This window comes from Cydia pomonella, chromosome 26 (assembly GCF_033807575.1).
Source record: "Cydia pomonella isolate Wapato2018A chromosome 26, ilCydPomo1, whole genome shotgun sequence".
Taxonomy (NCBI): domain Eukaryota; kingdom Metazoa; phylum Arthropoda; class Insecta; order Lepidoptera; family Tortricidae; genus Cydia; species Cydia pomonella.
In genome coordinates, this window is record NC_084728.1 from 1,127,036 (window position 1) to 1,153,539 (window position 26,504).

The following is a 26,504-nucleotide window of genomic DNA, read 5'->3' on the forward strand; positions in this document are numbered from 1 at the left end:
TCACCCTTTCCCCTATAGGCGCGTAAACTACTGCAAAATATTAAAGTAGCAGTTTTGACAGCTGAAATATAATAGATGGCGCTGTATTGCCCTGGACATTATGCGTTCAGCGCTATCTATAGAAAGGACGCTCACCACGAGAAATTTCGTACATTGACTTCGCCTGTATCTGCATTGCACGCGTATATATCTGTCCCGCTCGCACAGTGTCATTGGATGACGGGCGAGACAGCAATATAATTACGCGCGTGCGATAGAGAGGAACAGAAGGGAACGTTTTTCTTTACGTCAATTATCAAAACTGTAGCTAACCTATTTGCATTACTTCACACATTGTAGTATTACTTTGTCTATGCTCTAGCGTAGTTTTTTACTATAGCAAAGAGAATTGATTGTAATAGAGAAGTAAAGTCTAAGATAAAAACGTGCCCCTTAGTTTGACATCCAAAACAGATGGCACTGTACCGCGCCATATATTTTGCAGTCACTGAATTGTCAAACGTCAACCATTGACAGAGTTACCGTATAATGTATGGAGCTGTACAGCGCCATCTCGTTTACCTGTCAAAGTCGAAGCACGAAATTGTCTTAGAGTCTTAGATTTTACACACCTTACCAATCAATGTATCTTTGACTATTACTATGAGCACTCAAAAACGTCATGTATTTAACATCTTTCGTTTTTTCTCCATTTCATATCGTATAATTCCTTAAATTATTGATCGATCAAAGGAATACTAGAGTGTATAAAGCAGTTTAATTTATCTCGATAATTAAACGGTGGTACGTCCTAAAACGCATTATGAGACTATTATTTACTATAACATTTTGCACTAAGTTACGCATCTTAGTATCCTCTTGTCTAGACCAGCATTTCCCAAACTATGGGCCGCGGCCCACTGGTGGGTCTAGTAGGGTAGCTACTAGGGAATAACATTTTATTTTTAAGACGACCAAGAGTTGGGCCAGAAAAAGGCTGTTTTTGTTAATTTGGTCGGAGACCAATTACCTTTGGAAACCACTGGTCCGGACATTCAGTGGAATCCGAATTAAACAGAGTAGATATACTTTTTACTTTTATCATTATATGTGACGTTTTCAACCAAAAGGTACCACATTGTAGATTGTCGATAAGGCCGATTTCAAATTGATGCTAAATGCAAAAAGCGCCTTATTGGCAACTGACAATAAGTACCCTATTGGTTGAGAATGGCACATATTTTTATAATAAACATATTTGTCAAATTTAATTACAATACGCTTGGTCACCTTTCAAATATGTAATAAATCAGTTATTCATTTATACCATGTTTATATACGAAAAATACATTGATTGAGTAAGATGTGTAAAATCTAAGACAACTTCATGCCTCGAATTTGCAGGTAAACGAGATGGCGCTGTACAGCTTGCATTTTGCAGTAACTCTGATTGTCAAAAATTGACGTTTAAGAATTCAGTGACCGTAAAATATACGGCGCGGTACAGCGCCATCTGTTTTGCATGTCAAACTAAGGGTCACGTTTTTTTCCTAGGACTTTACGTCTCCATTACAATAAATTATCTTTGATACTACGGTCACGTAAACAGGACATCGTGTTTAGGTATAGTATAATGGAGTTATATGTGGTTAATCGAGGTCTACTCACTAGCTACGAGCACATGTTCAGAGCCATAGTGAACCGTACTATAGTTCGTTTTTATAACATTAGAAAGAAGGCAAGCGATTTTGACGTGTTTTTTTATTTAAAAAACACTTTTGAAAAATAGGCCACAGCAAATATGTATGTAACATTTAAAAATCATATTTATACGATTATTTACATTAAATTCCTTTCGTGTGTAATATAAACTAATTATTAAAAAGCGTTTTTCATTCGTTTTTAATAAAAAATACACGTCAAGATTATTTATCTAATGCTAAAGAAAAACAAACTATAGTAATACATCAATAGATTTTGGTTTACTATTATTATTTTTCCCCGTTACTAACTTTTGGTTATCAATTATCATCTAACGAGATATCAAAATAAATAGCTGCTTGAATGATAATGATTTTTGGTATTATTGTAATTGTTTTAAATGCAAATAATATGCACAAAATTCATCTGATCTTTAGCGACAAAACAAATCTAAGTTCTTGACGTATAGTAACAAAAATGGCTGAGCATGTAAACTCTAGGAAACATCCTCAAGTCTAATAAAAATGAGTCACTTTTGAATATCTTAATAGAAACATTTTATTAACATGACCATATTAGCTTTTAAATTATTTCTTTAAATAAAATATATTCGGTTAAAATTTGAATACAATAAAGAGTATTGTCAAAGACAATTGATTGCAATAGAGGGGTGAAGTCTAAGTAAAAAACGTTCCCCTTAATTTGAGATCTAAAACAGATGGCGCTGTACTGCGCCATATGTTTTGCGGTCACTGAATTGTCAAACGTCAACTTTTGACAATTAGAGTTACCGCAAAATGTATGGAGCACAGAATGTCAAATACGAAGCACGAAATTATCTTAGATTATACACATCTTACTCAATCAATTTATCATTGGTATTGTGCAATAAACAGTACAATACAACACAATAAACGTACAGAAACATAAACAAAGACAATTGGATAGAGCTAATAACAGGCGGTCTTATCGTTTAAGAGCGATCTCTTCCAGACAACAAAGGTTGTGTCTTTGAGTAAGTAGCCATCATCGGCCATTCTTATAAAGAGTTACAGATTGTAAAATTAAGTTAAAGACTAAGAATAAATCGTCTGCCGACTTTGACAGCTCAACTAAAGCAGAGACACTTTCCAGACATTTCGGATATTGACCCGCCTGTTGCTATGTCTATTGCACGCGCATAATTATATTGCTGTCCCGCCCATGACGGTTGTCAATGTCACTGTGCGAGCGTGACAGCAATATATGTGTGTGCAATAGAGATAGCAACAGGCGGTTCAATGTACGAAAGTCTATCTGGAAAGCGTCCCTGCTTTAGATAGTCGTACTTGCTTGTAAAAATCGAGGCACGATTTTTTTCTTAGAATTTACATTTCTTAGTTTTAATAATTCTTTAAGTCCTACATGAAAGGTCCTTTCCGTATTTCCTAAGTAGTCATAATTGAATTGGCCACCTTATATTTACAATATCTAGGTTTTTCCTAGATTTCGAGCCGGGCTAGCTGGTACTTTGTGGATCCTGTAAGGGGAAAAATTAAAAACTGAAATAGATGTCATATATAAAAGAAAAAGTGGCCAAGCTCTCCGGTGCCCGAGGCCAGAATATTTAATAAAATAATATTGATTTTCTTTCCGAGAAGGAAAAAATAGTAATTCAATTTATTTATTTAGGAAACTGGTTTTGGATTCGGTGTTCTGTGCAGTGTATTCATCCTTACGTGTCTGATCATATAAACAAACGTGACTTTTTTTCTAAACTGAACAGTTTGAGCGAGAGACACTTCCAAAGTGGTAAAATATGTCCCCCCCCCCCCCCCCCCCCCCCGTAACTTCTAAAATAAGAGAATGATAAAACGAAAAAAAATATATGATGTACATTACCATGCAAACTTCCACCGAAAATTGGTTTGAACGAGATCTAGCAAGTAGTTTTTTTTAATACGTCATAAACGGTACGGAACCCGGAGTCTGACTCGTACTTGGCCACTTTTTTTATCATAATGTAGTAACTTACTCGGGGGTCCCGTTGGCGCCGTCCCGGATCTTGAAGCTAGCGGCCCGTAGCGCCCTGGCTGCCGGCCCGGGCCCGGGCTCGCGGCCGCCCGCCGCCGCCTCCAGCACCAAGTGGATGGCGGACGACTGCAGCTCGGTGAATGTGCCTAGGAACCTGCAAATTTTATAAGTTTTTTCTCAAAAACTTCATTTTGGATACAAGCTTTTATAGCTGACTGTACTTTTTTTTCCTCAGGCAACTAATACTTGTCAAGAGTTCCCATTACCACCTCGTGTCTCCATCATCAGATCAGCTTCATGTCATCATAATGACGACCGGTATGGCCTAGTGGGTAGTGACCCTGCCGACGAAGCTGATGGTCCCGGGTTCAAATCCTGGTAAGGGCATGTATTTGTGTGTTGAGCATGGATATTTGTTCCTGAGTCATGGGTGTTTTCTATGTATTTAAGTATTTATATATTATATATATCGTTGTCTAAGTACCCTCAACACAAGCCTTATTGAGCTTACTGCGGGACTTAGTCAATTTGTGTAATAATGTCCTATAATATTTATTTAATTATTTATAATATTGTATTGTCATCCGATTTACATCATCATTCGCTTGCCCTTATCCCATTCATTTGGGGTCAGCGCAGCATGTCTTTTTCTCCCATATCTTTCTGTCACCCGTCATCTCATCGTTCACAGGCGTTCGTTTCATGTCATCTCTCACACAATCCATCCACCTTTTCCTCTGCCGTTCCATCCCTCCATTCATTCATAATACCTTCCATCCAATCATCCGATTTACATATGTATGCTAAATTCAGCTCAATCAGGAAGTGTGGTAAATTTAGCTTCGGAGATAATATTTGACCCACACTAACATACCTACATACTAACAAGGCAAGTGAAATAAAAACTTGTAAAGACATACAATAAAAGGTTAAATAGTATTTTATACGATCGTGATATAATAGAGCTTTTCAGTCGAGTAACGTGTTTAGGCAACGAAGCTTGTTGAGTTGCCTAAGTAAGGTACGACATAAAATTAATAAATAAATAAATATTTATAGGACATTATTACACAAATTGACTAAGTCCCACAGTAAGCTCAATAAGGCTTGTGTTGAGGGTACTTAGACAACTATATATAATAAATAATAATTCAGCCTATATACGTCCCACTGCTGGGCACAGGCCTCCTCTCATGCGCGAGAGGGCTCGGGCTATAGTCCCCACGCTAGCCCAATGCGGATTGGGGACTTGACATACACCTTTGAATTTCTTCGCAGATGTATGCAGGTTTCCTCACGATGTTTTCCTTCACCGAAAAGCTAGTGGTAAATATCAAATGATATTTCGTACATAAGTTTCGTAAGTACGAAAAACTCATTGGTACGAGCCAGGATTTGAACCCACGACCTCCGGATTGAAAGTCGGACGTCATATCCACTCGGCCACCACCGCTTCTAGACAACTATATATATAATATATAAATATTTATAAATACTTAAATACATAGAAAACACCCATGACTCAGGAACAAATATCCATGCTCATCACACGAACAAATGCCCTTACCAGGATTAGAACCCGGGACCATCAGCTTCGTAGGCAGGGTCACTACCCACTAGGCCAAACCGGTCGACATTGAAAAGCTTGATTGTATCACTATTGTACACAATACTTTTTTTACGAGTCATCTAAAGCCTGACCAGTAATATAAGATCAGGCGCCATATTGTGGAATTTCATTGGAAATAAAATTTTCATACTAAACTCGACTGTCACCCTATACATGAGAAAAACAGCGCCCTCCTGACAATGAGCATATATATCTGGACGGGCTTTAACACAATACTTTTTCTGCTTTGAAACCTAAACAATTAATGACAATTAGTAAGTATCTCAGTAGACAAAAATGTAGTACAAAAGACATAAACGCGCGACTCCCGCTATTTTTTTTAATAGTCGACTACACCGTATCGAAATGAATCTTATACTTGAGTTGGAGCCCATACATGAAAAGCACGCAATTATAGTTTGGTATACGAAATCTTAATTCAACCATTGCAATCGACGAGTAGAAAAAGATAAATATAACTCACCGCATCTCCTTATAAGTCTCTGTCTCAGCAAACTCCAAAAAGAACTCCAACATCTTATCCTCGGCCGTCACCGGAACTTCAATCTTACCGTCCCCCACTTTAGATTCACTTTCCTTTGCTATCACACAATCCGTCTCAAACTTATTGGTCAATTTCGGTTCATCGTCTTTCTTTATACTTTTCTTTATGCTTTTTAGAAAAGGATTTTCGTCGTCATCCATATCTCCGTTGACTTTGTCATTTGTGTCATGGGTGACGTTTTCGTCGATGGTGACGTTTTTGTCACCATCTGTGTCGTCTTTGGATAAAAAGTCGTCGGGGGTGACGAGGTACACGTCTTCGGGGGCCTCTTTGTAGATGCCTAGTTGGCTGAAAAGAAATTTAATATTATGGGTACCGCATTTTGTAAGTAACCTCTTAAGACCACAAAACAAATTCAGCTGAATTTAAAACCAATATTGACGGAAATATGGTTGAATTTATTTTGTTTTAAAGCAAACGTTTGCCTTACACTATTGTCTGCTTCTAAGAAATCATATTGGGTGAATCAACTTTTTTTGTTTTGTTATCCTGTCCCGTTGTCCAAGGGACAACAGTGGCACAGTTTGTTTGAAGAGACGTTGTATGCCGTTCTATTAACATGCTTAGTAGGGGGCCCATTATGGACATTGGTTATAACGACCACAAAAACGCAAGTTTAATACATTTAAGTACCATAAAATCAGTATTTCAATGAACTTTTGTCCCCTGGACAACTAATCGTAACCATGGCAACGAGTGACGCTAAAAAGTTGATTCTCCCATTGACAACCCATCCGTTCTGGAACGGATGCGTATTTTTACCCCAGATAACTACATAGCTGCAGTAGGGCGTAGCGCACGTAGAGCCAGAAACCTTTTCGCATATCCAAATGTTCGCACCTATCACGGTTCAAACGCACCCACGTACCGAGCAATAGAATTACTAAATAACTTCATAGCTACAGTCCAAAACGCAGACATATTCTCAGACAACTGGCCGTCCCTACAACGTAGTATCAGGATTTTTTTAAACTCTGTTACTTTATATCATTTTTTTTTAGATCTCTATGTAACTTAGTAATACATTATATGTATGTTTAATTCTAGAGATAGTTCCAAAAATGTATAGTGTGTAATACAAGTTTACTAATTTTATGTTCTGATTACATATGTATTAACGGTATAAAGTGCCTTGGCTGTAGCTGTAAACTTATACTTTGTATTTGCCTGAATTTCAGCTCAACGAGGGGGGTGGGGTTAGGGTCGGCAACGCGCATGTAACGCCTCTGGAGTTGCAGGTGTACATAGGCTACGGAGACTGCTTACCATCCGGCAGGCCGTATGCTTGTTTGCCACCGACGTAGTATAAAAAAAAAAAAGAATAAAGAACTCTGTTTCAATTCAAGATGCTTTAAATTGGCGGTGGAAGTGTGTAGGGCTTCGTCGTTGACCACCGAGGTCACCATTTTTTTTTTAAAGTAAAAATTATTTATTGTACACAAGGTAACTTACACAGAAATTGAAATTATTCAGTCTTAAAACTAAGAAGCAGTATATGTACATTTAAGAATTTTCAGTAGGTTTCACTGGCTCCTACACTAGGCGAAGCCTGTCTCGTAGGTAACCGTTTCAGGCATGAATTTCCAATGATGTTTTTTTTTTTTTTTTTGCGAAAGCCAATAAGACACGATAAATTTAATGAAAGTTACAAATTAGTCAAATGAAATTAAACCATGTTGAAGTACTTACTGGTTGTCCCCCTGCGCACACTCCAGCAAGTATTGATTGTGTTTGTGTATGTCCCTGGCCAGCTCGTACTGCGCGGTGGAAGTGAGGGCGTGCAGGACCTCGTCGTTGACCACGGAGTGCACTATGTGGGTGATGTAGCGCCGCTCGTGCTGGCGGAGGGACGTGTCGAATAGGAGCTCCGACTGGAATACATTTTTTTTATAGGGCTTTATCACACAAATTGACAAAGTTCCACAGTAACCTCAATATGGCCTGTGTTGTGGGTACTTAGACAACGATATATATCTTATACCTTTAAACGAGCAATTCTTGCATATTTATATATATATGCTAGCTAGTACCTGTATGTGATATTTTTTTTGGAAAATCTGTTTCCATATCTAAGTTTCTTGTTTTGTTTCATGTATTCTTATTTTGTTCATTTGTTAAAATTTAGTTTCTCGGTGTATTGGTGTGAACTGTACTGCCGTGTAAATAAATGTGTCAAATAAATAAAAAGTACCTGGGCGACCGAGCTTAGCTCGGTTATAACCTATTTATTGTAATATGGTGGTGTATAGGTGATAATTTTAACTACATTTTATTCTAAATTAAACTTGTCTAAAACAATAAAAATTAAAAAATTATATATACACTTGAACATATAAAAAAAAACAAAAGTTAGTCACCGGGCAGAATTCGAACCCGTAACACTCGATTAGCAGTCCGCGTCTTAACCCGCTGGACCAGACGAACAGTGGCCGGCAATACGAAATTAGCGACCATATTCTGCGTCGAAAGAAAAACGCATGAAAACTCGAAAACACGCGTTTTCCCAAACATAAGACTAATCTAGATCGATTGTATACCCCCAAAAACCTCCATATACCAAATTTCAGCGAAATCGTTAGAGCCGTTTCCGAGATCACAGAAATATATATATATATATACAAGAATTGCTCGTTTAAAGGTATAAGATATATATCGGGGATCTCAGAAACGGCTATAACAATTTTGATGAAATTTACTGTACGGGGATTTTCGGGGGCGAAAAATCGATCTAGCTAGGTCTTGTCTCTCAGAAAACGCGCATTTTTTAGTATTCCAAGCAAAGATATTAAATTAAATACTTACATACATAGAAAACACTCATGACTCAGGACCAAATATCCGTGCTCATCACACAAATAAATGCCCTTACCAGGATTTGAACCCGGGACCATCGGTTTCGTAGGCAGAGTCACTACCCATTACATACCAGACAAGTCGTTTAAGCAAAGTTGTAAGTCTTGTGGCTGTCTACAATGTTAAGTGTTTTGACTTTGACCTGTAAACTAAGAAAATCGCGTCGCTCAGTCGATAAAACTTCTCACTGTATTTTATTTCTTTAAAATTTGCTTGCATATATAACTAGTACCAGACATATTTATTTTTTACGTTAATGTTCATACCAAGGTTCACGTAATTTAAGCAAGGGCGAAATTTGCTCGTATCTTTATAGGAATAACCTGTCCGAGCGTCCTTATGGCAGGCGTAAACGTGGTACCTTTTGCTTGAGAACGTCACAATTATCTGGATAATTTCGAATACTGAGTAGTCAAATACCCTATTGTATGGAAGCTGCTTTATTGGCATCGGGTTAACAATAGAACTTACCTCGGTATCATCCTGCACGAACTCCAGTATATGCATCAGCACGTTGGTGCAGAAGGCGTCGCGCAGGGTCTGGTTCTTCTTGCCGGGCGGCTTGCTGGGCGGCTTGCCGGGCGCCCGCGCCTTCCTGCCCGAGCGCGGCCCGGGGCCCGGCGACCGGAATGCCTGCTCGGAAATAATACTTATCATTCAAAAGGCGGACCCGGGTACCTCCTTAAACTAGGTCCAAAAGAGAGGTATGGGCGTTGTGAATGTCATCTCGCTTTGTGTGGTCGGGCACAGCCAGCGGATGTCATTCCAGATCTAGAGCAGAGCCCAACTGGGGAAGTACCCACCTTACAGAAAACCGCAGCCAAATAACACTAGACCCCACTAATAGTGTTGTGTTCCTGCCGGTGAGTAAGGTTGCTAAAGCTTAACGAGGGTGCGGAGTGTTAGGGTCGGCAACACGCATGCAACTCCTCTGGAGGAGGAGGCGTACATAGGATACGGAGACTGCTTGCCATCAGGCGGGCCGTATGCTTTTTTTGTTTGCCACCGACTAAATTTAAAAAAGGCAGACTTCACCATTAGGCATTCTCCGTCTCCGAGATCCATATTTGGATACCCTCCTTCAATTTAGGAGGGATTTTAATCTTCTCGATCAGAGGTACACCTCTGAATAAAGCTACGCCGGCCGGCTAACCCTACAGGGTTAGAGCCGGCGTAGCTTTATTTGACGTTCATAAGCGCATTTTAATAAGCCTACTCGAAAAAACAACTTTCTTTACTCGTACATCATTCTTTAGAAACAGAATATTGGAGTCAACGAGAGAGTAAGAGACAAACTAATTACAAACTAATTAAAATGGAAAGTGGCTCAGCTAATGTCTGCGCCAAAAGGCCTCGGGGCACAGCGGCCCTAAAGACTACCAGCAACGGACGCTGTTGACAACGCTCTACGAAGCCGGAATAACGATATGCAATATTTATCGCCGGGTACTGTAGGAGCAAAGATAAAGATAGATTATTTTCATGTACAGTAACATGTACTATACATCTCCCACTTAACTCTGGAGATATTAACTAATTATGTTTACAAATGGATTTCTCTTTTTTTTCAGCTGGGTACATTTTTATATAATATAGTGTACTATTCAGCGACAAAATGGAACCAATCTTATTGAATAAGATGGAATCTTAGCCAAGTTTTAAAAGATGAAATATGTGTTTAAATACTTCAGGTGAATTATTTACCCCTTGAGTCTATTATTAGATTCATAAATAATTCAAACACGTGAATCACCACTCCCTTGCGACCAAGACTTCAGCTATGTCTTACGAACCTGGCCATTTCACCTGGCGGAATGCCCTCAGTTTAGCACTCAGAGGCGCGACGTGGAGAATGATATGGAGGAGGAAGTAAGGGAGGACAATATAATAAGTAAAATAATGAAAAACAAACACATTAGAGTTAAATTTTTAAAATACTGCGAGAACATTGCAAAAGTAGTAATAAGTAATTATAAGATAAACAGTGTACATTTTAGAATAAATACTTAGTTTATCTGATATAAACATGTAGATACAAATTGTAAAAAACTGTAAAATAAACAAAATTCCCGTGTACAACTTATTCCCTAAAAATAGATATATGAAAACAGAGTAGATAGGTGGGAATCCCACCCACGCAAAGTATGAGAGACGACAAAAGTAAGAAAGAACAGAAAAAAGAGCTGGATCATGTCTCGGTCTGGTCAAAATAACCTGGCCATTTCTCTTCCTTGCAGATTGCTAAACAAATGCTAAAAAAAAACTTGCGCACATCTGGACAATGGATCTAAACAGCAGCTTACCAGCTGTTCTTCCTAGCGCTTTCAGAAAGCCCCAAGTTACGGAGAGAACAGGATCTGCCGATAGAGCGTGCGCACGTAGAACGTAACCAGCCGGCCTAGCCAAGGTAACAATCGCTATCGCTTCGACAATGAAACGCTTTGTCTCTCTATCACTCTTCCATATTAGTGCGACAGTGACAGTTGCATTTCGATCACTACAGAGCGTAAGCGATTTGCACGTTGGCTACGCGGCCTGGCGTATCAAAGCTTAGCATTCAGCCTCGCATGGCTTGTGGAAATTGTGAAAGTACTACTACACACAGAACACTGGCTGAACCAGACTGGATGCAGAGAGGCAAAAGAAGCCATGCCTGGCATCAACGGAAAGCTCACAAGGGCGCTCCTTCAACTAGGGAAGGTCCGACTGAGTATGGTAACCAGTGTCATAACAGGTCATGGACTATTTAACAAACATCTTTTCATAACAGGTGTCACAGACAGTCCCCTATGCCAAGGATGCATGGAGACAGAAGAAATAGCCTCTCACGTGGTGCTGGAATGCAGCGGATTGGCCCCATACAGGGCAAAACATCTCGGATCCCCGAGAGACCTCCCTGAGGTCCTACTCAACATCAAAGGTTTGATAGGATTCCTCGAGGAGTTGGGCTGGCAAGAGTAGCCAACCCTCCACCCCCCCCTTGTCACGCAAAATAGACGCCAGTCGTCGAGTTGCGGAAAATCGCCCGTACTACAATACAATACAATTGTGGAAGTAATGGTGTGGGTTGGTGTGCGCTGGTTTGTCGTATGCATTGCTCCTGTCCTGTACCGCTAACTTATGAATGTAAGTTCTGCACTACTGGGGAGTATTAATCGGCCTTCAATTGCTATGTTTATAAAACTAAAACATGTCAATATTTTGTCTAGATCAGTCACATACGTCATCCTAATAAAATTGATTGATTAATTTTATCGCGAATTAGCTCACGTAGTCAACAAGCATATTACAGTGGACTTATATGACTCCGCAGCAAGCTCGGTTCTCCATACAAACGTAGTTACGCTCTCATTTTAATACGACTAGCTAGATTGCTCTGGAACTTTGTACTTACAATTTACAATAGGATAAGGTATATCTATGGCTGTAATTAGTTTATGTAGCTTCAGATACCATTGTTACAAAAATACAGTGAATTTAAGTTTTCCATACAAAATTTGTATCTGCTCTATTTCGTTTGTTTTACAAGCTTGAGCTATATAAACTAATTACAGGCATAATACTTCATGAGGTCCAGATGGGAAGAGAAAAAGGAGCCAGCCGGCTGGAAAGACGACTTGGTAAAAGTAGCGGGGGCCAACTGGATATGGGTGGCCCAAGACCGCATCAAATGGAGACAGCTGAAAGAGGCCTACACCTCCAATGAGAGTTCTGGTGTAACCTAGGTTTAAGAAACTTTTTTAAAATAACATGTGAGATAAGTAGTTTACCAGAAATAAATGACTTTTTTATTTATTTATATAATTAATGTCCTTGTATGTGCAAAGTTTCATTAAAATCCATAACATAGTTTTAAAATGAGAATGAAATTCCTTTTGTATGGGAAGGTGAACTTCGACTGAGCTTGCTACAGACTCAGAATGCCAGAATCTACCACCATATGGTTCTAAAGTATTGAATGATCACTCACATGGATAGCTTTAGGTGTGATGGGCTCTGTGATCCCATCCCCAGTCCTCCCAAGCGCGCCACCCTGCCAACCCATCTTGTGCATCATGCTGAAACATACAAGAATTAGCTAATTTACATTCATTCGCTTATCTGATTCAACCCGACTATCGCCATGTCAAAAGTAAGTGATATGTTTTAACTGACTATGTATGAGTCATGTCCATGTATCAAAAATAAGGATCTATTTATTTATTGAATTTCAATTCAATCAAGCGTTTGATTGACGTAAATCGTGACCGAAGAGCTGGCGGCTTCCACGCACAATCAGCATTGAGAATGAGGAAATGCTCCCAGTATCCTTGGTAGAATGCCTCAAGGGCCTATTTTATAAGCTAGTTATAGCAATACCTCTGTATATTTCTATTATGTACATAAAGATTTTATCTATAATTTGTTTTTATTACTCAGGTTACATCTAAAAATAATTTCCGGTAAAGACAAGACAGGGGTTCAGGTCACTTGGTTCTGTTCATAGGTAAGATATTTGTATTGTATACTCTTCGGTGGCAGACATACATAGAATTTGTTTTCTCCAGCTAACCTCAGCTAAATTTTGAAATTATCAAGCACCTTATATCCCAAAGCAAGATAAACAAGCTTTTACTTTTGTAATTGACATGTTCGACACTCCACAATATTACTCTGGTATTTTTTTTCTCTTCTACTGCTCCTCTGGAATTTTTCCTACTGCACTGACCTCTCTGCCTTTCTGTTGTTAACCCTCGGTGCAGCGGGCTGGTTGTCCGGCGTGCGCCTCTCATCCTTCAGCAGGTCAGCCACCGGAGCACCCTCCTTCACCCAGCTCTGCTTGGTCCAGTCGTATCCCCATGGCTGGGACAGCGATAAGTTTGGAGGCTCTATGGGACCATTGGTGTTTGATTCACTGTAAGAATAATCAATGTTGTATTCATTTCATGAGAACTAACATGAAAAAGTTTTTTTAGTTTGTCTATTTTAATGAATACTATTAGGAATAAGACCACCTGTTGTCCACCATAGTTTAAATTGTAGAATGAATTTGTATGTCATGTTTTTTTTTATTTGGTGAGCAATAAGGAATATTTGTATTGAATATGTGTTGTAAATTAATAAATATGTTTAGTTGAATATATGAAGAATGAATGAGTTTAAAATACATTTAATTATGTTAGGATTTTGGTAAAAAAAAAATCGTGTAAAAAAATCACTACACCCGCTTATCAAACCATTTATATGTAAAATATGTCATGACATCAAAACAAACATACCCATCATCTTTCCCGAACAAGTCAGGGTCTCGATACAGCTCCTGCTTCGCGATCACCCGCTTGGCCTTGACCGGCGGCGCCTCCGGCGGTTTGTCCGGGGGCTCCGCACTCTTTTCTTCGTTCTCAGAACTTTCCGAGGCCACAGAATCCTCCAAAAGACACGGCACTCGAAAGTTGTCTGTATCGTAGAATATCGAGCTCTGGAATAGGTTGTAGTGCGGATAATAATCCTGGGAACTGTGGGGCGACGGTTCCCAACAGTTTTCCATCACTGTTTACATAAGAAATAGGTAATTTGAACACAAAAATAACTCGAAGGTGGTTCAGTTTTAAGCACTCGGCGCGACGAAACGGGGGAGATTTGAAGTGGAATATAGAAATAATGAATTAAATGAACTTATCATAGCTTTCAAGGTAAGTTGAAGGGTGTTAAAGTGTGTTATTTTGAATTAATTTATTTATTTTTACTGCGACGACAACAATCTCAGAAAAATGTGAATGTCAGATTGACGGATGTGCCTATTGTTGCCAGACTAAAAAAATCATTATAAAGGGTGGAGCGCTTGCTAATTTTGCTAGTGTAGCGTTTTATTTCGAGTCTGAAACATGACAATTTCTTTTTTTTTTATTCGTCCTTTTGGACAAGCTAAGACCTTAGGCCATACTGCCTTACTTTCTCTAAATCTGTAGGTCGTTGATATTGTCTTATGAAAAATATTATACTTGTTCTTGAAAATTATTTAAGCTCTTAAGGTACAGAGGCTACGTAAAATGTTTATTTTTTATTTACCTCTCTTTCGCTCGAAAACACATGAGCGATAGACCATAAACTACGTCTGAAAGAGAGGTAGTACGGCTCAGCACAGTAGATGTCATTCCAAATCTAGCACAGAGCCCAACTAGGGAAGTATCTCCAGCTTACAGACAACCGCAGCGAAAGACTACTAGATCCTACTCAGTGTCGTGTTCTTGCCGGTGAGTAAGGTTGCTAATGCTCGACGAGGGTGCAGTGTTAGGGTCGGCAACGCGCATATAACACCTCTGGAATTACAGGCGTCCATAAGCTAAGGAGACTGCTTACCATCAGGCAGGCCGTATGCTTGTTTGCCACGGACGTAGTATAAAAAAAGGCGATGTTGGCTGTAGGATATCAAAATTTAATCAAATATTTCGGTACAGACTGCTATATACGATATTACTTTTTCTCAACAGGTCTTAGACATAAGTACGATATAGATAATATCTGCTGTAAATATTTAAACCTACTTATTTTAAACTCGTTCATTTTGAACTTGTACTCAGGTATGGACACCACTATCTCTTAGGTCAGGGGTTCCCAAAGTGTGCGCCGCGGCGCCCTGGTGCGCCGTAGAAAGTAAAGAGGGGCGCCGTGAGTTCCATCATTATCCGAAACTACAAATATTCGCGGGTACCTATTTGAGCGCTCGCATCGGTAAATAATATAGCGCCGTGTCACTCTTTTTCGACCGTGATTTTAAATTTACAAGGGCGCCGTTGCAAACTACTAAACTTGTAACTGCGCCGCATGTTGAAAAAGATTTGGGAACCCCTGTCTTAGGTAGTTAAATAAAAGTAAACAAAACTACCCTCAAATGGCTCCTTAAGCCAGTTGAGGATAGAAGAAAACATAACATGATCAAATAACGTATGTTAAAGTCAGGTCGTTCCGTGACAGATCCAGGCGATTGTATTTGGTTTGTTAACCAATACATGTTATAACTACCTGAATATGTACAAATTATTTGTTTTCTTTTATTTGAATACCTAAAAATACAAAGTATAAATAAAGAAAGTCATTATTTAAATATTTTTTATTAATCTACATGATTTGTTTACCTAACTTAATGTATAAAGTAAACATTAGAAAAGTTGCTCTTACATATTTATGACTGATTGAAATGTCGTAGAAACAAATAAAAAGATCTTAAACAAAAATTAATAAAAATGTCTAAAGTTTTACTTTATACACAAAGACCCGCTCATTTGCTAGAACTTGTCAAAAATCAAAAGAAGTAACATCCATAATTATGAACCGTTTTACCAATAGAATAAAGATCACATTAACATTGTATTAACAATACTTTTGATTTCTGACATGACGAATTGTTTAGCTTTTGGTGGCGCCATGGAGGCCGGAAACCGTTTGCTTCTTCGCCAACTGAAAAATAATAATAATAGAGTCATACCAAGAGAACTCTGCAAGGATTTAGACAGCACACGCAGTGCAAGTGTTATTTTAAACGTCAAATTACTACGAAATTATTGAAATTTATGAAGATTTTTATCACAGTATTAGTAAAATCGCTGCATAAAGGAAACAATACATTTTGCTTAACAGATTGGGGGTAAAGGCCAAAATATAATCTAAAAAAAACATTATATACGCTTCCCGCTTAAGACGTGTTTATGACGTGGTTCACGTGGTACGGTATGCAGGCGTTTGAGAACATACCGGTTTACTCGGTCATCCAGTAGAAGCGCGAGCCCATGCGCGCGGGCTTGCGCTCCGCGGCGGCGGGCAGCGCCGGCGTCGCGTCGGGGAACACCTGCGCCGGCTCCTCAAGGGGCTTCGGCCTGCAATACACAAATACTCATTTTTTATTTGCCCGCCGGGCATAGATGGCAATCAATGGGCACTTCATATAAATCATTCCAGTGATTTGTGTAATTTTTATAGTAAATCGTGCATTTTCTCTCGTATAGCAGTTCATTGTATGTAATGGAAATTCTGTTGAAGACCATAAAATGATGGTATACTGAAGTCTGAAGTTTGAATGCCCCAATTTATATTAATTTTATGGTATTTTAGTACAAAATTAGGACAATTGGGTAATAAATTAGCCAGGAGAACTATAACTTAAATGTTTCAAAACTTAAAACTCGATACTTAATAACACATGTCCGGTTAATCGTAATTTTTATACCAGTAGCATTCTCAGCCCGCTTCGTAGCGAGGGTCTGTTTTGACATTGAGTAATGGTACCTCTTGGTGTGGTGCACGCGCGCCTCGGTGAAGTAGCCGAAGGCTCCAGGTGGAGCTGGTCGAGCATGTTGTCCAGGACCCTGTGCGGTACTGACGCACCGTTTGGTGTGGTGCACGCGCGCCTCGCTGAAGGAGCTGAAGGCTCCAAGTGGAGCTGGTCGGGCATGTTGTCCAGGACAATGTGTGATGCTGACCCACCTCTTGGTGTGGTGCACGCGCGCCTCGGTGAAATAGCCGAAAGCTCCAGGTGGAGCTGGTCGAGCATGTTGTCCAGGACCCTGTGCGGTACTGACGCACCGTTTGGTGTGGTGCACGCGCGCCTCGCTGAAGGAGCTGAAGGCTCCAAGTGGAGCTGGTCGGGCATGTTGTCCAGGACAATGTGTGATGCTGACCCACCTCTTGGTGTGGTGCACGCGCGCCTCGGTGAAATAGCCGAAAGCTCCAGGTGGAGCTGGTCGAGCATGTTGTCCAGGACCCTGTGCGGTACTGACGCACCGTTTGGTGTGGTGCACGCGCGCCTCGCTGAAGGAGCTGAAGGCTCCAGGTGGAGCTGGTCGAGCATGTTGTCCAGGACCCTGTGCGGTACTGACGCACCGTTTGGTGTGGTGCACGCGCGCCTCGCTGAAGGAGCTGAAGGCTCCAGGTGGAGCTGGTCGAGCATGTTGTCCAGGACCCTGTGCGGTACTGACGCACCGTTTGGTGTGGTGCACGCGCGCCTCGCTGAAGGAGCTGAAGGCTCCAGGTGGAGCTGGTCGAGCATGTTGTCCAGGACCCTGTGCGGTACTGACGCACCGTTTGGTGTGGTGCACGCGCGCCTCGCTGAAGGAGCTGAAGGCTCCAGGTAGAGCTGGTCGAGCATGTTGTCCAGGACCCTGTGCGCTACTGACGCACCGTTTGGTGTGGTGCAAGCGCGCCTCGCTGAAGGAGCTGAAGGCTCCAGGTGGAGCTGGTCGAGCATGTTGTCCAGGACCCTGTGCGGTACTGACGCACCGTTTGGTGTGGTGCACGCGCGCCTCGCTGAAGGAGCTGAAGGCTCCAGGTGGAGCTGGTCGAGCATGTTGTCCAGGACCCTGTGCGGTACTGACGCACCGTTTGGTGTGGTGCACGCGCGCCTCGCTGAAGGAGCTGAAGGCTCCAGGTAGAGCTGGTCGAGCATGTTGTCCAGGACCCTGTGCGGTACTGACGCACCGTTTGGTGTGGTGCACGCGCGCCTCGCTGAAGGAGCTGAAGGCTCCAGGTGGAGCTGGTCGAGCATGTTGTCCAGGACCCTGTGCGGTACTGACGCACCGTTTGGTGTGGTGCACGCGCGCCTCGCTGAAGGAGCTGAAGGCTCCAGGTAGAGCTGGTCGAGCATGTTGTCCAGGACCCTGTGCGGTACTGACGCACCGTTTGGTGTGGTGCACGCGCGCCTCGCTGAAGGAGCTGAAGGCTCCAGGTAGAGCTGGTCGAGCATGTTGTCCAGGACCCTGTGCGGTACTGACGCACCGTTTGGTGTGGTGCACGCGCGCCTCGCTGAAGGAGCTGAAGGCTCCAGGTGGAGCTGGTCGAGCATGTTGTCCAGGACCCTGTGCGGTACTGACGCACCGTTTGGTGTGGTGCACGCGCGCCTCGCTGAAGGAGCTGAAGGCTCCAGGTAGAGCTGGTCGAGCATGTTGTCCAGGACCCTGTGCGGTACTGACGCACCGTTTGGTGTGGTGCAAGCGCGCCTCGCTGAAGGAGCTGAAGGCTCCAGGTGGAGCTGGTCGAGCATGTTGTCCAGGACCCTGTGCGGTACTGACGCACCGTTTGGTGTGGTGCACGCGCGCCTCGCTGAAGGAGCTGAAGGCTCCAGGTGGAGCTGGTCGAGCATGTTGTCCAGGACCCTGTGCGGTACTGACGCACCGTTTGGTGTGGTGCACGCGCGCCTCGCTGAAGGAGCTGAAGGCTCCAGGTAGAGCTGGTCGAGCATGTTGTCCAGGACCCTGTGCGGTACTGACGCACCGTTTGGTGTGGTGCACGCGCGCCTCGCTGAAGGAGCTGAAGACTCCAGGTGGAGCTGGTCGAGCATGTTGTCCAGGACCCTGTGCGGTACTGACGCACCGTTTGGTGTGGTGCACGCGCGCCTCGCTGAAGGAGCTGAAGGCTCCAGGTAGAGCTGGTCGAGCATGTTGTCCAGGACCCTGTGCGGTACTGACGCACCGTTTGGTGTGGTGCACGCGCGCCTCGCTGAAGGAGCTGAAGGCTCCAGGTAGAGCTGGTCGAGCATGTTGTCCAGGACCCTGTGCGGTACTGACGCACCGTTTGGTGTGGTGCACGCGCGCCTCGCTGAAGGAGCTGAAGGCTCCAGGTGGAGCTGGTCGAGCATGTTGTCCAGGACCCTGTGCGGTACTGACTCACCGCTTGGTGTGGTGCACGCGCGCCTCGGTGAAGTAGCCGAAGTCCGGACGCTCCAGGTTGAGCTTGTCGAGCATGCACTTGTCCATCACGCCCTGTGTGGTGCGGCAGCTGAAAAGGGGCATCCATTGCATTACAAATTAATTAATTATTTGTTTTTAGCCATAGTCTACCATAGACAATAGAATAAGCTGTGCATTATGTTGAAACCCCTGTTATAACAGCTAAAGTAGATGACGTAGCGTGGGTGGCTTTACTTCGAATTCAAATCAAACATATATATAACACCGTATAAAATAAATATTATTTGTGTACTAAACGTGAAACTATGTTACTTTTTCTATGTTTTATTTTATTTTATTTAACCCATAAAAATTACTACAAATTGACTTATCCATTATTTTAACCATGAGCAAGATTGAAAAAAAATCCTCAATTCAAGCCTTTTCGCTCATCTAGTGTTTAAAATTCTGTACAAGAATAAAATACAAAAAGATGGTCTTTTTTGAGATCGTTGCCTGGTTGCTCTATAAAGGGTTAAACAAAATCATCTTATTGAGCTTACTGTGGGACTTAGTCAATTTGTGTAATAAAATAATGTCCTATAATATTTATATTTTATATGTTAAGTATGAGCGGCAAAATGCTCGCATTCCACGAAAAGGCGCGACTACTCTAGGGTTAAAACTCCTAGCTAAAGAATCAGTAATCATGACCAGTGATCGGCATTTTTGGTGCCACACCGCGGGACATCAAGTCGGAATGGTAATACGTATATGCCACTAAGCCAGCTATACCGATTAAACTGTTCGAAAAATAAAAACCGGCCAAGTGCGAGTCGGACTCGCGCCCGTAGGGTTCTGTACAGTCACGTCTGAAAATATCGGTACGAAAAATGTGCCAAAAATATGTATACACTACCTTAATATATGGGCAATAAAGTCGTACAATTATGCAAGAAATGGCAAAAAAATCACGCTTGCTGTATGGGAGCCCTACTTAAATATTTATTTTATTATGTTTTTAGCATTGTTGTTATAGCGGCAACAGAAATACATCATATGTGAAAATTTAAACTGTCTAGCTATCACGGTTCATGAGATACAGCCTGGTGAGAGACCGACGGATAGACATACAGACGAAGAGTGGAGTCTTAGTAATAGGGTCCCGTTTTTACCCTTTGGGTACGGAACCGAAAAATGATATTTAAATGTAGGTAACATAATTATAAAATTTACGACATTAAATAACCAGTTATCGAGATCGTTCACCCCGAGTGGCACTCACAATGCTGATCATTGACCATGACGTAGCCTGCTAGTCTGCCTACAAGCAAACTAACAGATACTCACTGTTCAAAGCTGAAGTCTCCAGAGCTCTTGTCAATGCAGTTGGCATATTGGTTGAACTCATTCATACACGCGCTCTTCACCTAGAAAAATAAAAACAAATGAAGATAAATGTGCAATGATTAATGGAAATGGCACTCTTCCAAGTCGTTCCCTCATGCCTGTGAATCGTGACCAACAACTATGTCCCTCCACATAACGCAATCAAGGGCTATGTGGGCTGCCCTCTGCATGGAATCACATGCTTGTCTTATGGAATCCGACCATCTTGCAGGGGCTCTTCCTTTAGCGCGCTTGCCTTCAACTTGACCCAGTATGATGTCACGTTCGAGTTTGTGGTGTGGCGATCGCATTATGTGCCCATAGAATCTGAGAGCCCTCTCCGGGCAGATCATTGAAACTCGTTTGGTGATTTTTAGTTCTCTCAGAATGGACGCATTTGTTCTCATTGCGGTCCATGGGATTCTTAGCATCTTTCTCCAACACCACATCTCGAAAGCATCGATTTTGCTCTTGTCCAAGTTTTTGATGCACCAGGTTTCTGCACCGTACATAAAAATGGAGAATACCAGTGCCCGCACTAATCATACCCTGGTGCCAAGGCCTATACCTCTATTATTCCACAACTTTTTGAGGTTACTCATAGCACTTTTAGCCATTCGAGCACGTCGGCGAATCTCTTGCGTGCAGCCACCACCATTTGTTATTGAAGACCCTAGGTATAAAAACTGGTCCACTTTCTCATAGCCATCATCATCATCGAACGACGAAGAAGATATGTTTGTGTATCACGGAAGTTTTGTTATTAAAATAGTCCAACTCACCTTACGGAAGAACTCCATGGTGCAAGCAGTCACCGCCTTGCCCTCATTGACACACTTGCGAGGATCCTTCTCCTCGAACCTGCAGAGCATGAACTCCTGAAAATTTAGTTAAACAGATAAATGAAAACAATAGACTGCCAAACCAATTTAGGCAGTAACAGTAGAATAAAAAACTATACTCATCTCTTTTTGTGGTAAGTAATATTAGCACAAGAAAAAGACAGTATGATTCTCTCAGCCCACTACTTTTGCCAAAACTAACACAACTTCTTTCATAAGAAAGCATGATTCAAAATATGATAATTTGGAGATATAAGTCTCACATACACTCAGGTTTTTTAACCTCCATTAAAGTAATATGGCTAAATACATTTAAGGAAACTGAATGGCATAGTTTTTTTTTTTCGTAAAAAGTAATCAATAGTGTTGTTGTTACACGGGCATTATAGTTTAATCCATGAAACAAATGAAACAATGACATATCAATGACTTTTTGAATATTGATTGTCTGAGATAGTATTTGCCCTTAATAGCAAATGTATAAACTCATACTAAACACTAAGGCAAGTGTAGATGCTCATAGAGGCCATACTAGATAATCATAAATCACTGATTACCTATGGGATTGAATACGGGATTCGTTGAGAAAGTTACTTAACTTAAGCTCAGAAATGCAGCCTTGAAATGACCGGACTTTAAAAACCACCTTGTATATACAGGCCAACAGAATTAAAACCAACATCATTCTGAGTTCTTTTTTATATAATCTATGTTCTAGCATATACATAAAATTGTATAAAATATTTATTATGTGGATTTGTTTACTATTTTAAACTACAATGTACTTTCAATATATTTAAACCTAAAAAGGGGTTTAATTATCAATTACAATATGGCCAATATTACTGTTTAACGCTAACGAAAAAGTTGGCTTACTGGTTTAGGTCTAAAAATCTGATAAAAATATCTAACCAAAACATAACCTCATTTTTGTGATTATGCAATCATCAGACCGATTCAAACAATAACAAGGACATTAATGCTAGCTAACTAAAATAGGGCATACGTCTCTTAGGTTATTTACGCTTAATACATACATTATTAGCTTGTTCGCAGTATTTTCCGAGGTGGAATGAACCTGCCCTCAAACTGGCCATAGATAGATTGACCTCAGGTACGGTCAATTCGGACTCCTCGGGCAAATGAACGTCCGCCGTCAGCACCATTTTAGTTTCTTAAAGTTTCACTGGCAATTTAGATGATTAAATCGAAAGAAATTACAAAATTTCTTCCACTGATACTGTGGAAGAAATCTAAGGATATGAAGTGACTGAATTGAGTTGATGCCAGATGTCAGTGCGAGTGAAATGAAAATACGGATTTGATTGCTAGTGTGAAAGAGCAAAGACATACTTGAAGTTGACACATTGACTTTTGAATTTAGTTGCATAATAGGTTTACTTTTTGACGTTGACGTAACAGCGTTCCGTTCAACGCTATATATTTTAAGCCATTTAAGCTAAATAAACTTCTTCTTCTTCCTCGCGTTGTCCCGGCATTTTGCCACGGCTCATGGGAGCCTGGGGTCCACTTGACAACTAATCCCAAGATTTGGCGTAGGCACTAGTTTTTACGAAAGCGACTGACCTTTCAACCCAGAGGTTAAACTAGGCTTTGTTGGGATTAGTCCGGTTTCCTCACGATGTTTTCCTTCACCGAAAAGCGACTGGTAAATATCAAATGATATTTCGTACATAAGTTCCGAGAAACTCATAGGTACGAGCCGGGGTTTGAACCCGCGACCTCCGGATTGCAAGTCGCTTGCTCTTACCGTTACCGCTAGGCCACCAGCGCTTCATTTAAGCTAAATAAACAAATTGAATAAATAAAACAATCGAATTCTTTTTTTTACATTATAAGTAGCAATTTAATGTGATTTCATAATAATGACTAGAAAATAATATTGTTCGCAAAAGCAACAAAAAAGGGTTTACATCCAATGATCCATTTACACTATATAGGGATACGGTAGTGCCCCAGCCAAGTCGAGCATTTCTGTTTCTTATTTTTTCATATTTTGTAGCTGGCTGCTATAATAACCCTCTATTTGTTCTTGGTTGAATCCTGGTTGGCTGTCATCTAAAAAAAATAGATAAAAATATTTTATTTAAATTGCCCTGTTAGTATGTATGTATGGGTCAAATTTGGAAGCTAAATTTGACTCAATTCCCGGTTCAGCTGAAATTTTGCACACGTGTAAATCGGATGACATGGAGCTGAATATGATGATGGAGACAGGAGGTCTCTGACTCTGTGATAAAACAACGTTGTGTTTGGGGTTGTTCGAATTGTCTCGATGAGTATGAGTATTAGTTGCCTGTGGAAAGAAAAGTTCAGTCAGCGATAAAAGCTTGTACCAAAAATGAAATTTTTGCCACTAAACTAACCCAATCGATATTCATAATTGTATTTACACTATTTACTATGTATGTATTACTTGGATGTACTAAGCTGTACAATGGAGAATGATATCTAGATCTCGGAGATTAGGGGGTAGTAGGAAGCCAATACCTTTTCGGCAATAAATGTAAAAGATACACTTAGGTGTTATTGTTAATCTTGCAAGCAAAATTTTAGACCAATAAATATATAATATTTTTCGTTTTGGATTCTTCTTCACGTCTGATGAGCTGACTAAGATCCGGTATCAGTGCCGTACAAGTAGGATGCTCCTACAATAATTATGCACTTAAAATGTTACTAACCTCCAAATAATTCCAAGTTTTCTGCAGGCGCTTGATAAAATTTCGGGATATCATAGCGATTTTGCTGTAAAAATAAACACCATTGAAAATGAAAAATACCTACTGGTTAAAAATAATAATATGATTGGACAGGTGAACTTATAGCTTGAGGAACTCGTTGCGCGCTCGTATTGGTTTTTGGTATCAACTCTGCTGCATTCGCCCCTTATCTTGTTACGGTATTCGAAATAGATAGGTGCCCCACGGCGCCCCTCTTTACTGGCTACGGCGCACAGTTTGGGAACTCGCTCTAAGGCGTAAGACGTGCGAATTTTAAACCAAAGACAGCAGTTTGGACTTTGGAGCTCTGACTCGTACATAGAGGTACAATAAGTATAGAGAAGAAATGGAAGAGTTGGCAGATAACGGAACGAAATGCTCTTATGGAACTTTTAGTAGGAGTAGCAGAGAAAGCGCTTATGGTGGGCAACAAATAACCCGACCAAATTACGTAGGTTGTTTTTGGTATGTTAAATCAGGAATGTTAAAACGTGTTTATAATTTAGCGCATTGCGTATGTTCTCTGTCCCTTACGGGCGCATGCGTATAGCACATCTAGTTGATCCTACCATCCTTCCATACGGGACATGGTACGAGCCCATAGATGGTAATTTGGATGGCGCCACTTTTTGATATTTATATGTGTTAAAAGAAAGAAATGATCAAAGTCAAATGGCGTTCTAAAAGATTTAATAATGTGTCGAAAGATGGCAGTAAATTTACCGTGGCTACGAAGTTTTCTTTGACAATCCACCTCTGTTTCAAATTCGCTTTGGTTTTATATGTACATACGTTTATAAGCTTTTATACCAAATCGGTCAAATACCTTTTCAGCTGACTGTACAAGTAACTTACCGAATCGTAATTCCTCCTCCCCATGCGCGGTATGTTTTTCGCCGGAATCGTCTTGATAACGTAACCCATTGCCCCCTGATCAAAAGGCCCATCGGCCTCGTTGCTTCTTCCGACCCTCGGAATGTTCTTCCCCTTAATAAAGGACCCTTGAATTTCTAACAAACAAATTAGGCAGAAAACCGCGATACCGAAGCTTAGTTTAAATCCCATTGTAAAAAAATGCAGCTGTCAAATATTGACGGGTACGTTCCAAAACTGGTGGTAAGTTACTGATGGTGTGATGGCGGTTTTCATGAGGTTTTATACCGACAGGTTTCGATTTATCCCGCATGATGAGATGATATCTAGCTTGTTTGATCGGAATGCTAAGTAGGATTAACCGTATCAATTTATCAATGAGGGTTTTTTGATCCTTATCTACATTTAAATATGGTGTAACTTTTAAAAATTGTTCCTACCACGATCGTTGTAGGTTGGTTAAATAAACAAGCATAATAGGTATGTACGCTTGAAATTCCAGAGGTGTAACCAAATAGTGAAATAAGTGGGGTAACATGCGCATTGCTGACCCTTAGGAGCTGTAGGTGGGGGCACTTGTATCTTATTTATTTCATACCGCGTTCGTATATAAATTTCACTGGGTCAAACTTGGTTCGCGGGTTAAATAAATAATGTAGGTTATCATTACACAAATTGACTAAGTTCCACACTAAGCTTAATAAGACTTGTGTTATGGGTACTTCGGCAGCGATATACATATTACCTACCTACCTGTGATAATAGTTCCATCGCGAGCGGCTCCATTAAACACGAGAATGTTGGCGTCACTTGAGCAGTAAACTTCAAAAGGTCCTTCCCGTACGTAGAACACATATCCGAGATCTTTTGCGCGGGGTATGGTTATCTTGGGTTTTGTACAGTTCTGGTGGTCAGCGAGCACGGCCACAGCGCCGAGCCTAGTGAGGAGTTTAATCGCGGGACACATGATGTCAGCTCGAGGAATGTTGAATCCTTCAAAAGCCAACAGCGGGTCTTATTTCCTGCCGAGTTGCAATCATTCCCTACTAATTTATTTGTTATTCCATGCAATTTTTTTTTCTAAAGCATTTTTCAGTTTCACTACAATTTTTTTTCCGACTTCAAAAAAGGAGGAGGTTATCGATAGTATTTTTTAAACCGGGCTCTTTCGAGTGCCCGGCGACCGTATAGATATATATATATATATATATATATATATATAGGTAATAAGAGCTTTACCTAAATGCAAGTATCTTCTATGTATACATACAAGTATTCTGTCATCGTGAAGTCGGGGTG

General features: G+C 40.9%; 3 protein-coding genes across 3 annotated transcripts; all 3 read right to left on the reverse strand.

Annotated features, from left to right (window-relative positions):
- Positions 1–965: 965 nt before the first annotated feature.
- Positions 966–14,599, reverse strand: LOC133531919 (uncharacterized). The gene is made up of 8 exons (XM_061870345.1): positions 13,979–14,599; positions 13,429–13,614; positions 12,691–12,778; positions 9,192–9,353; positions 7,557–7,738; positions 5,787–6,155; positions 3,695–3,847; positions 966–3,199 (listed from the first exon to the last, which is right to left on the reverse strand). The coding sequence occupies exons 1-8, from the start codon at positions 14,245–14,247 to the stop codon at positions 3,151–3,153; spliced, it is 1,458 nt and encodes a 485-aa protein (XP_061726329.1). The 5' UTR covers positions 14,248–14,599; the 3' UTR covers positions 966–3,150.
- A 1,196-nt stretch (positions 14,600–15,795) lies between these two features.
- Positions 15,796–22,876, reverse strand: LOC133532043 (NADH dehydrogenase [ubiquinone] 1 alpha subcomplex subunit 8). The gene is made up of 6 exons (XM_061870529.1): positions 22,626–22,876; positions 21,529–21,624; positions 20,708–20,787; positions 19,359–19,466; positions 16,452–16,573; positions 15,796–16,157 (listed from the first exon to the last, which is right to left on the reverse strand). The coding sequence occupies exons 1-5, from the start codon at positions 22,752–22,754 to the stop codon at positions 16,456–16,458; spliced, it is 531 nt and encodes a 176-aa protein (XP_061726513.1). The 5' UTR covers positions 22,755–22,876; the 3' UTR covers positions 15,796–16,157; positions 16,452–16,455.
- A 565-nt stretch (positions 22,877–23,441) lies between these two features.
- LOC133532044 (uncharacterized) lies at positions 23,442–26,254 on the reverse strand. Its single transcript, XM_061870530.1, has 3 exons — positions 25,188–26,254; positions 24,294–24,357; positions 23,442–23,667 (listed from the first exon to the last, which is right to left on the reverse strand). The coding sequence occupies exons 1-3, from the start codon at positions 25,395–25,397 to the stop codon at positions 23,591–23,593; spliced, it is 351 nt and encodes a 116-aa protein (XP_061726514.1). The 5' UTR covers positions 25,398–26,254; the 3' UTR covers positions 23,442–23,590.
- Positions 26,255–26,504: the final 250 nt, after the last annotated feature.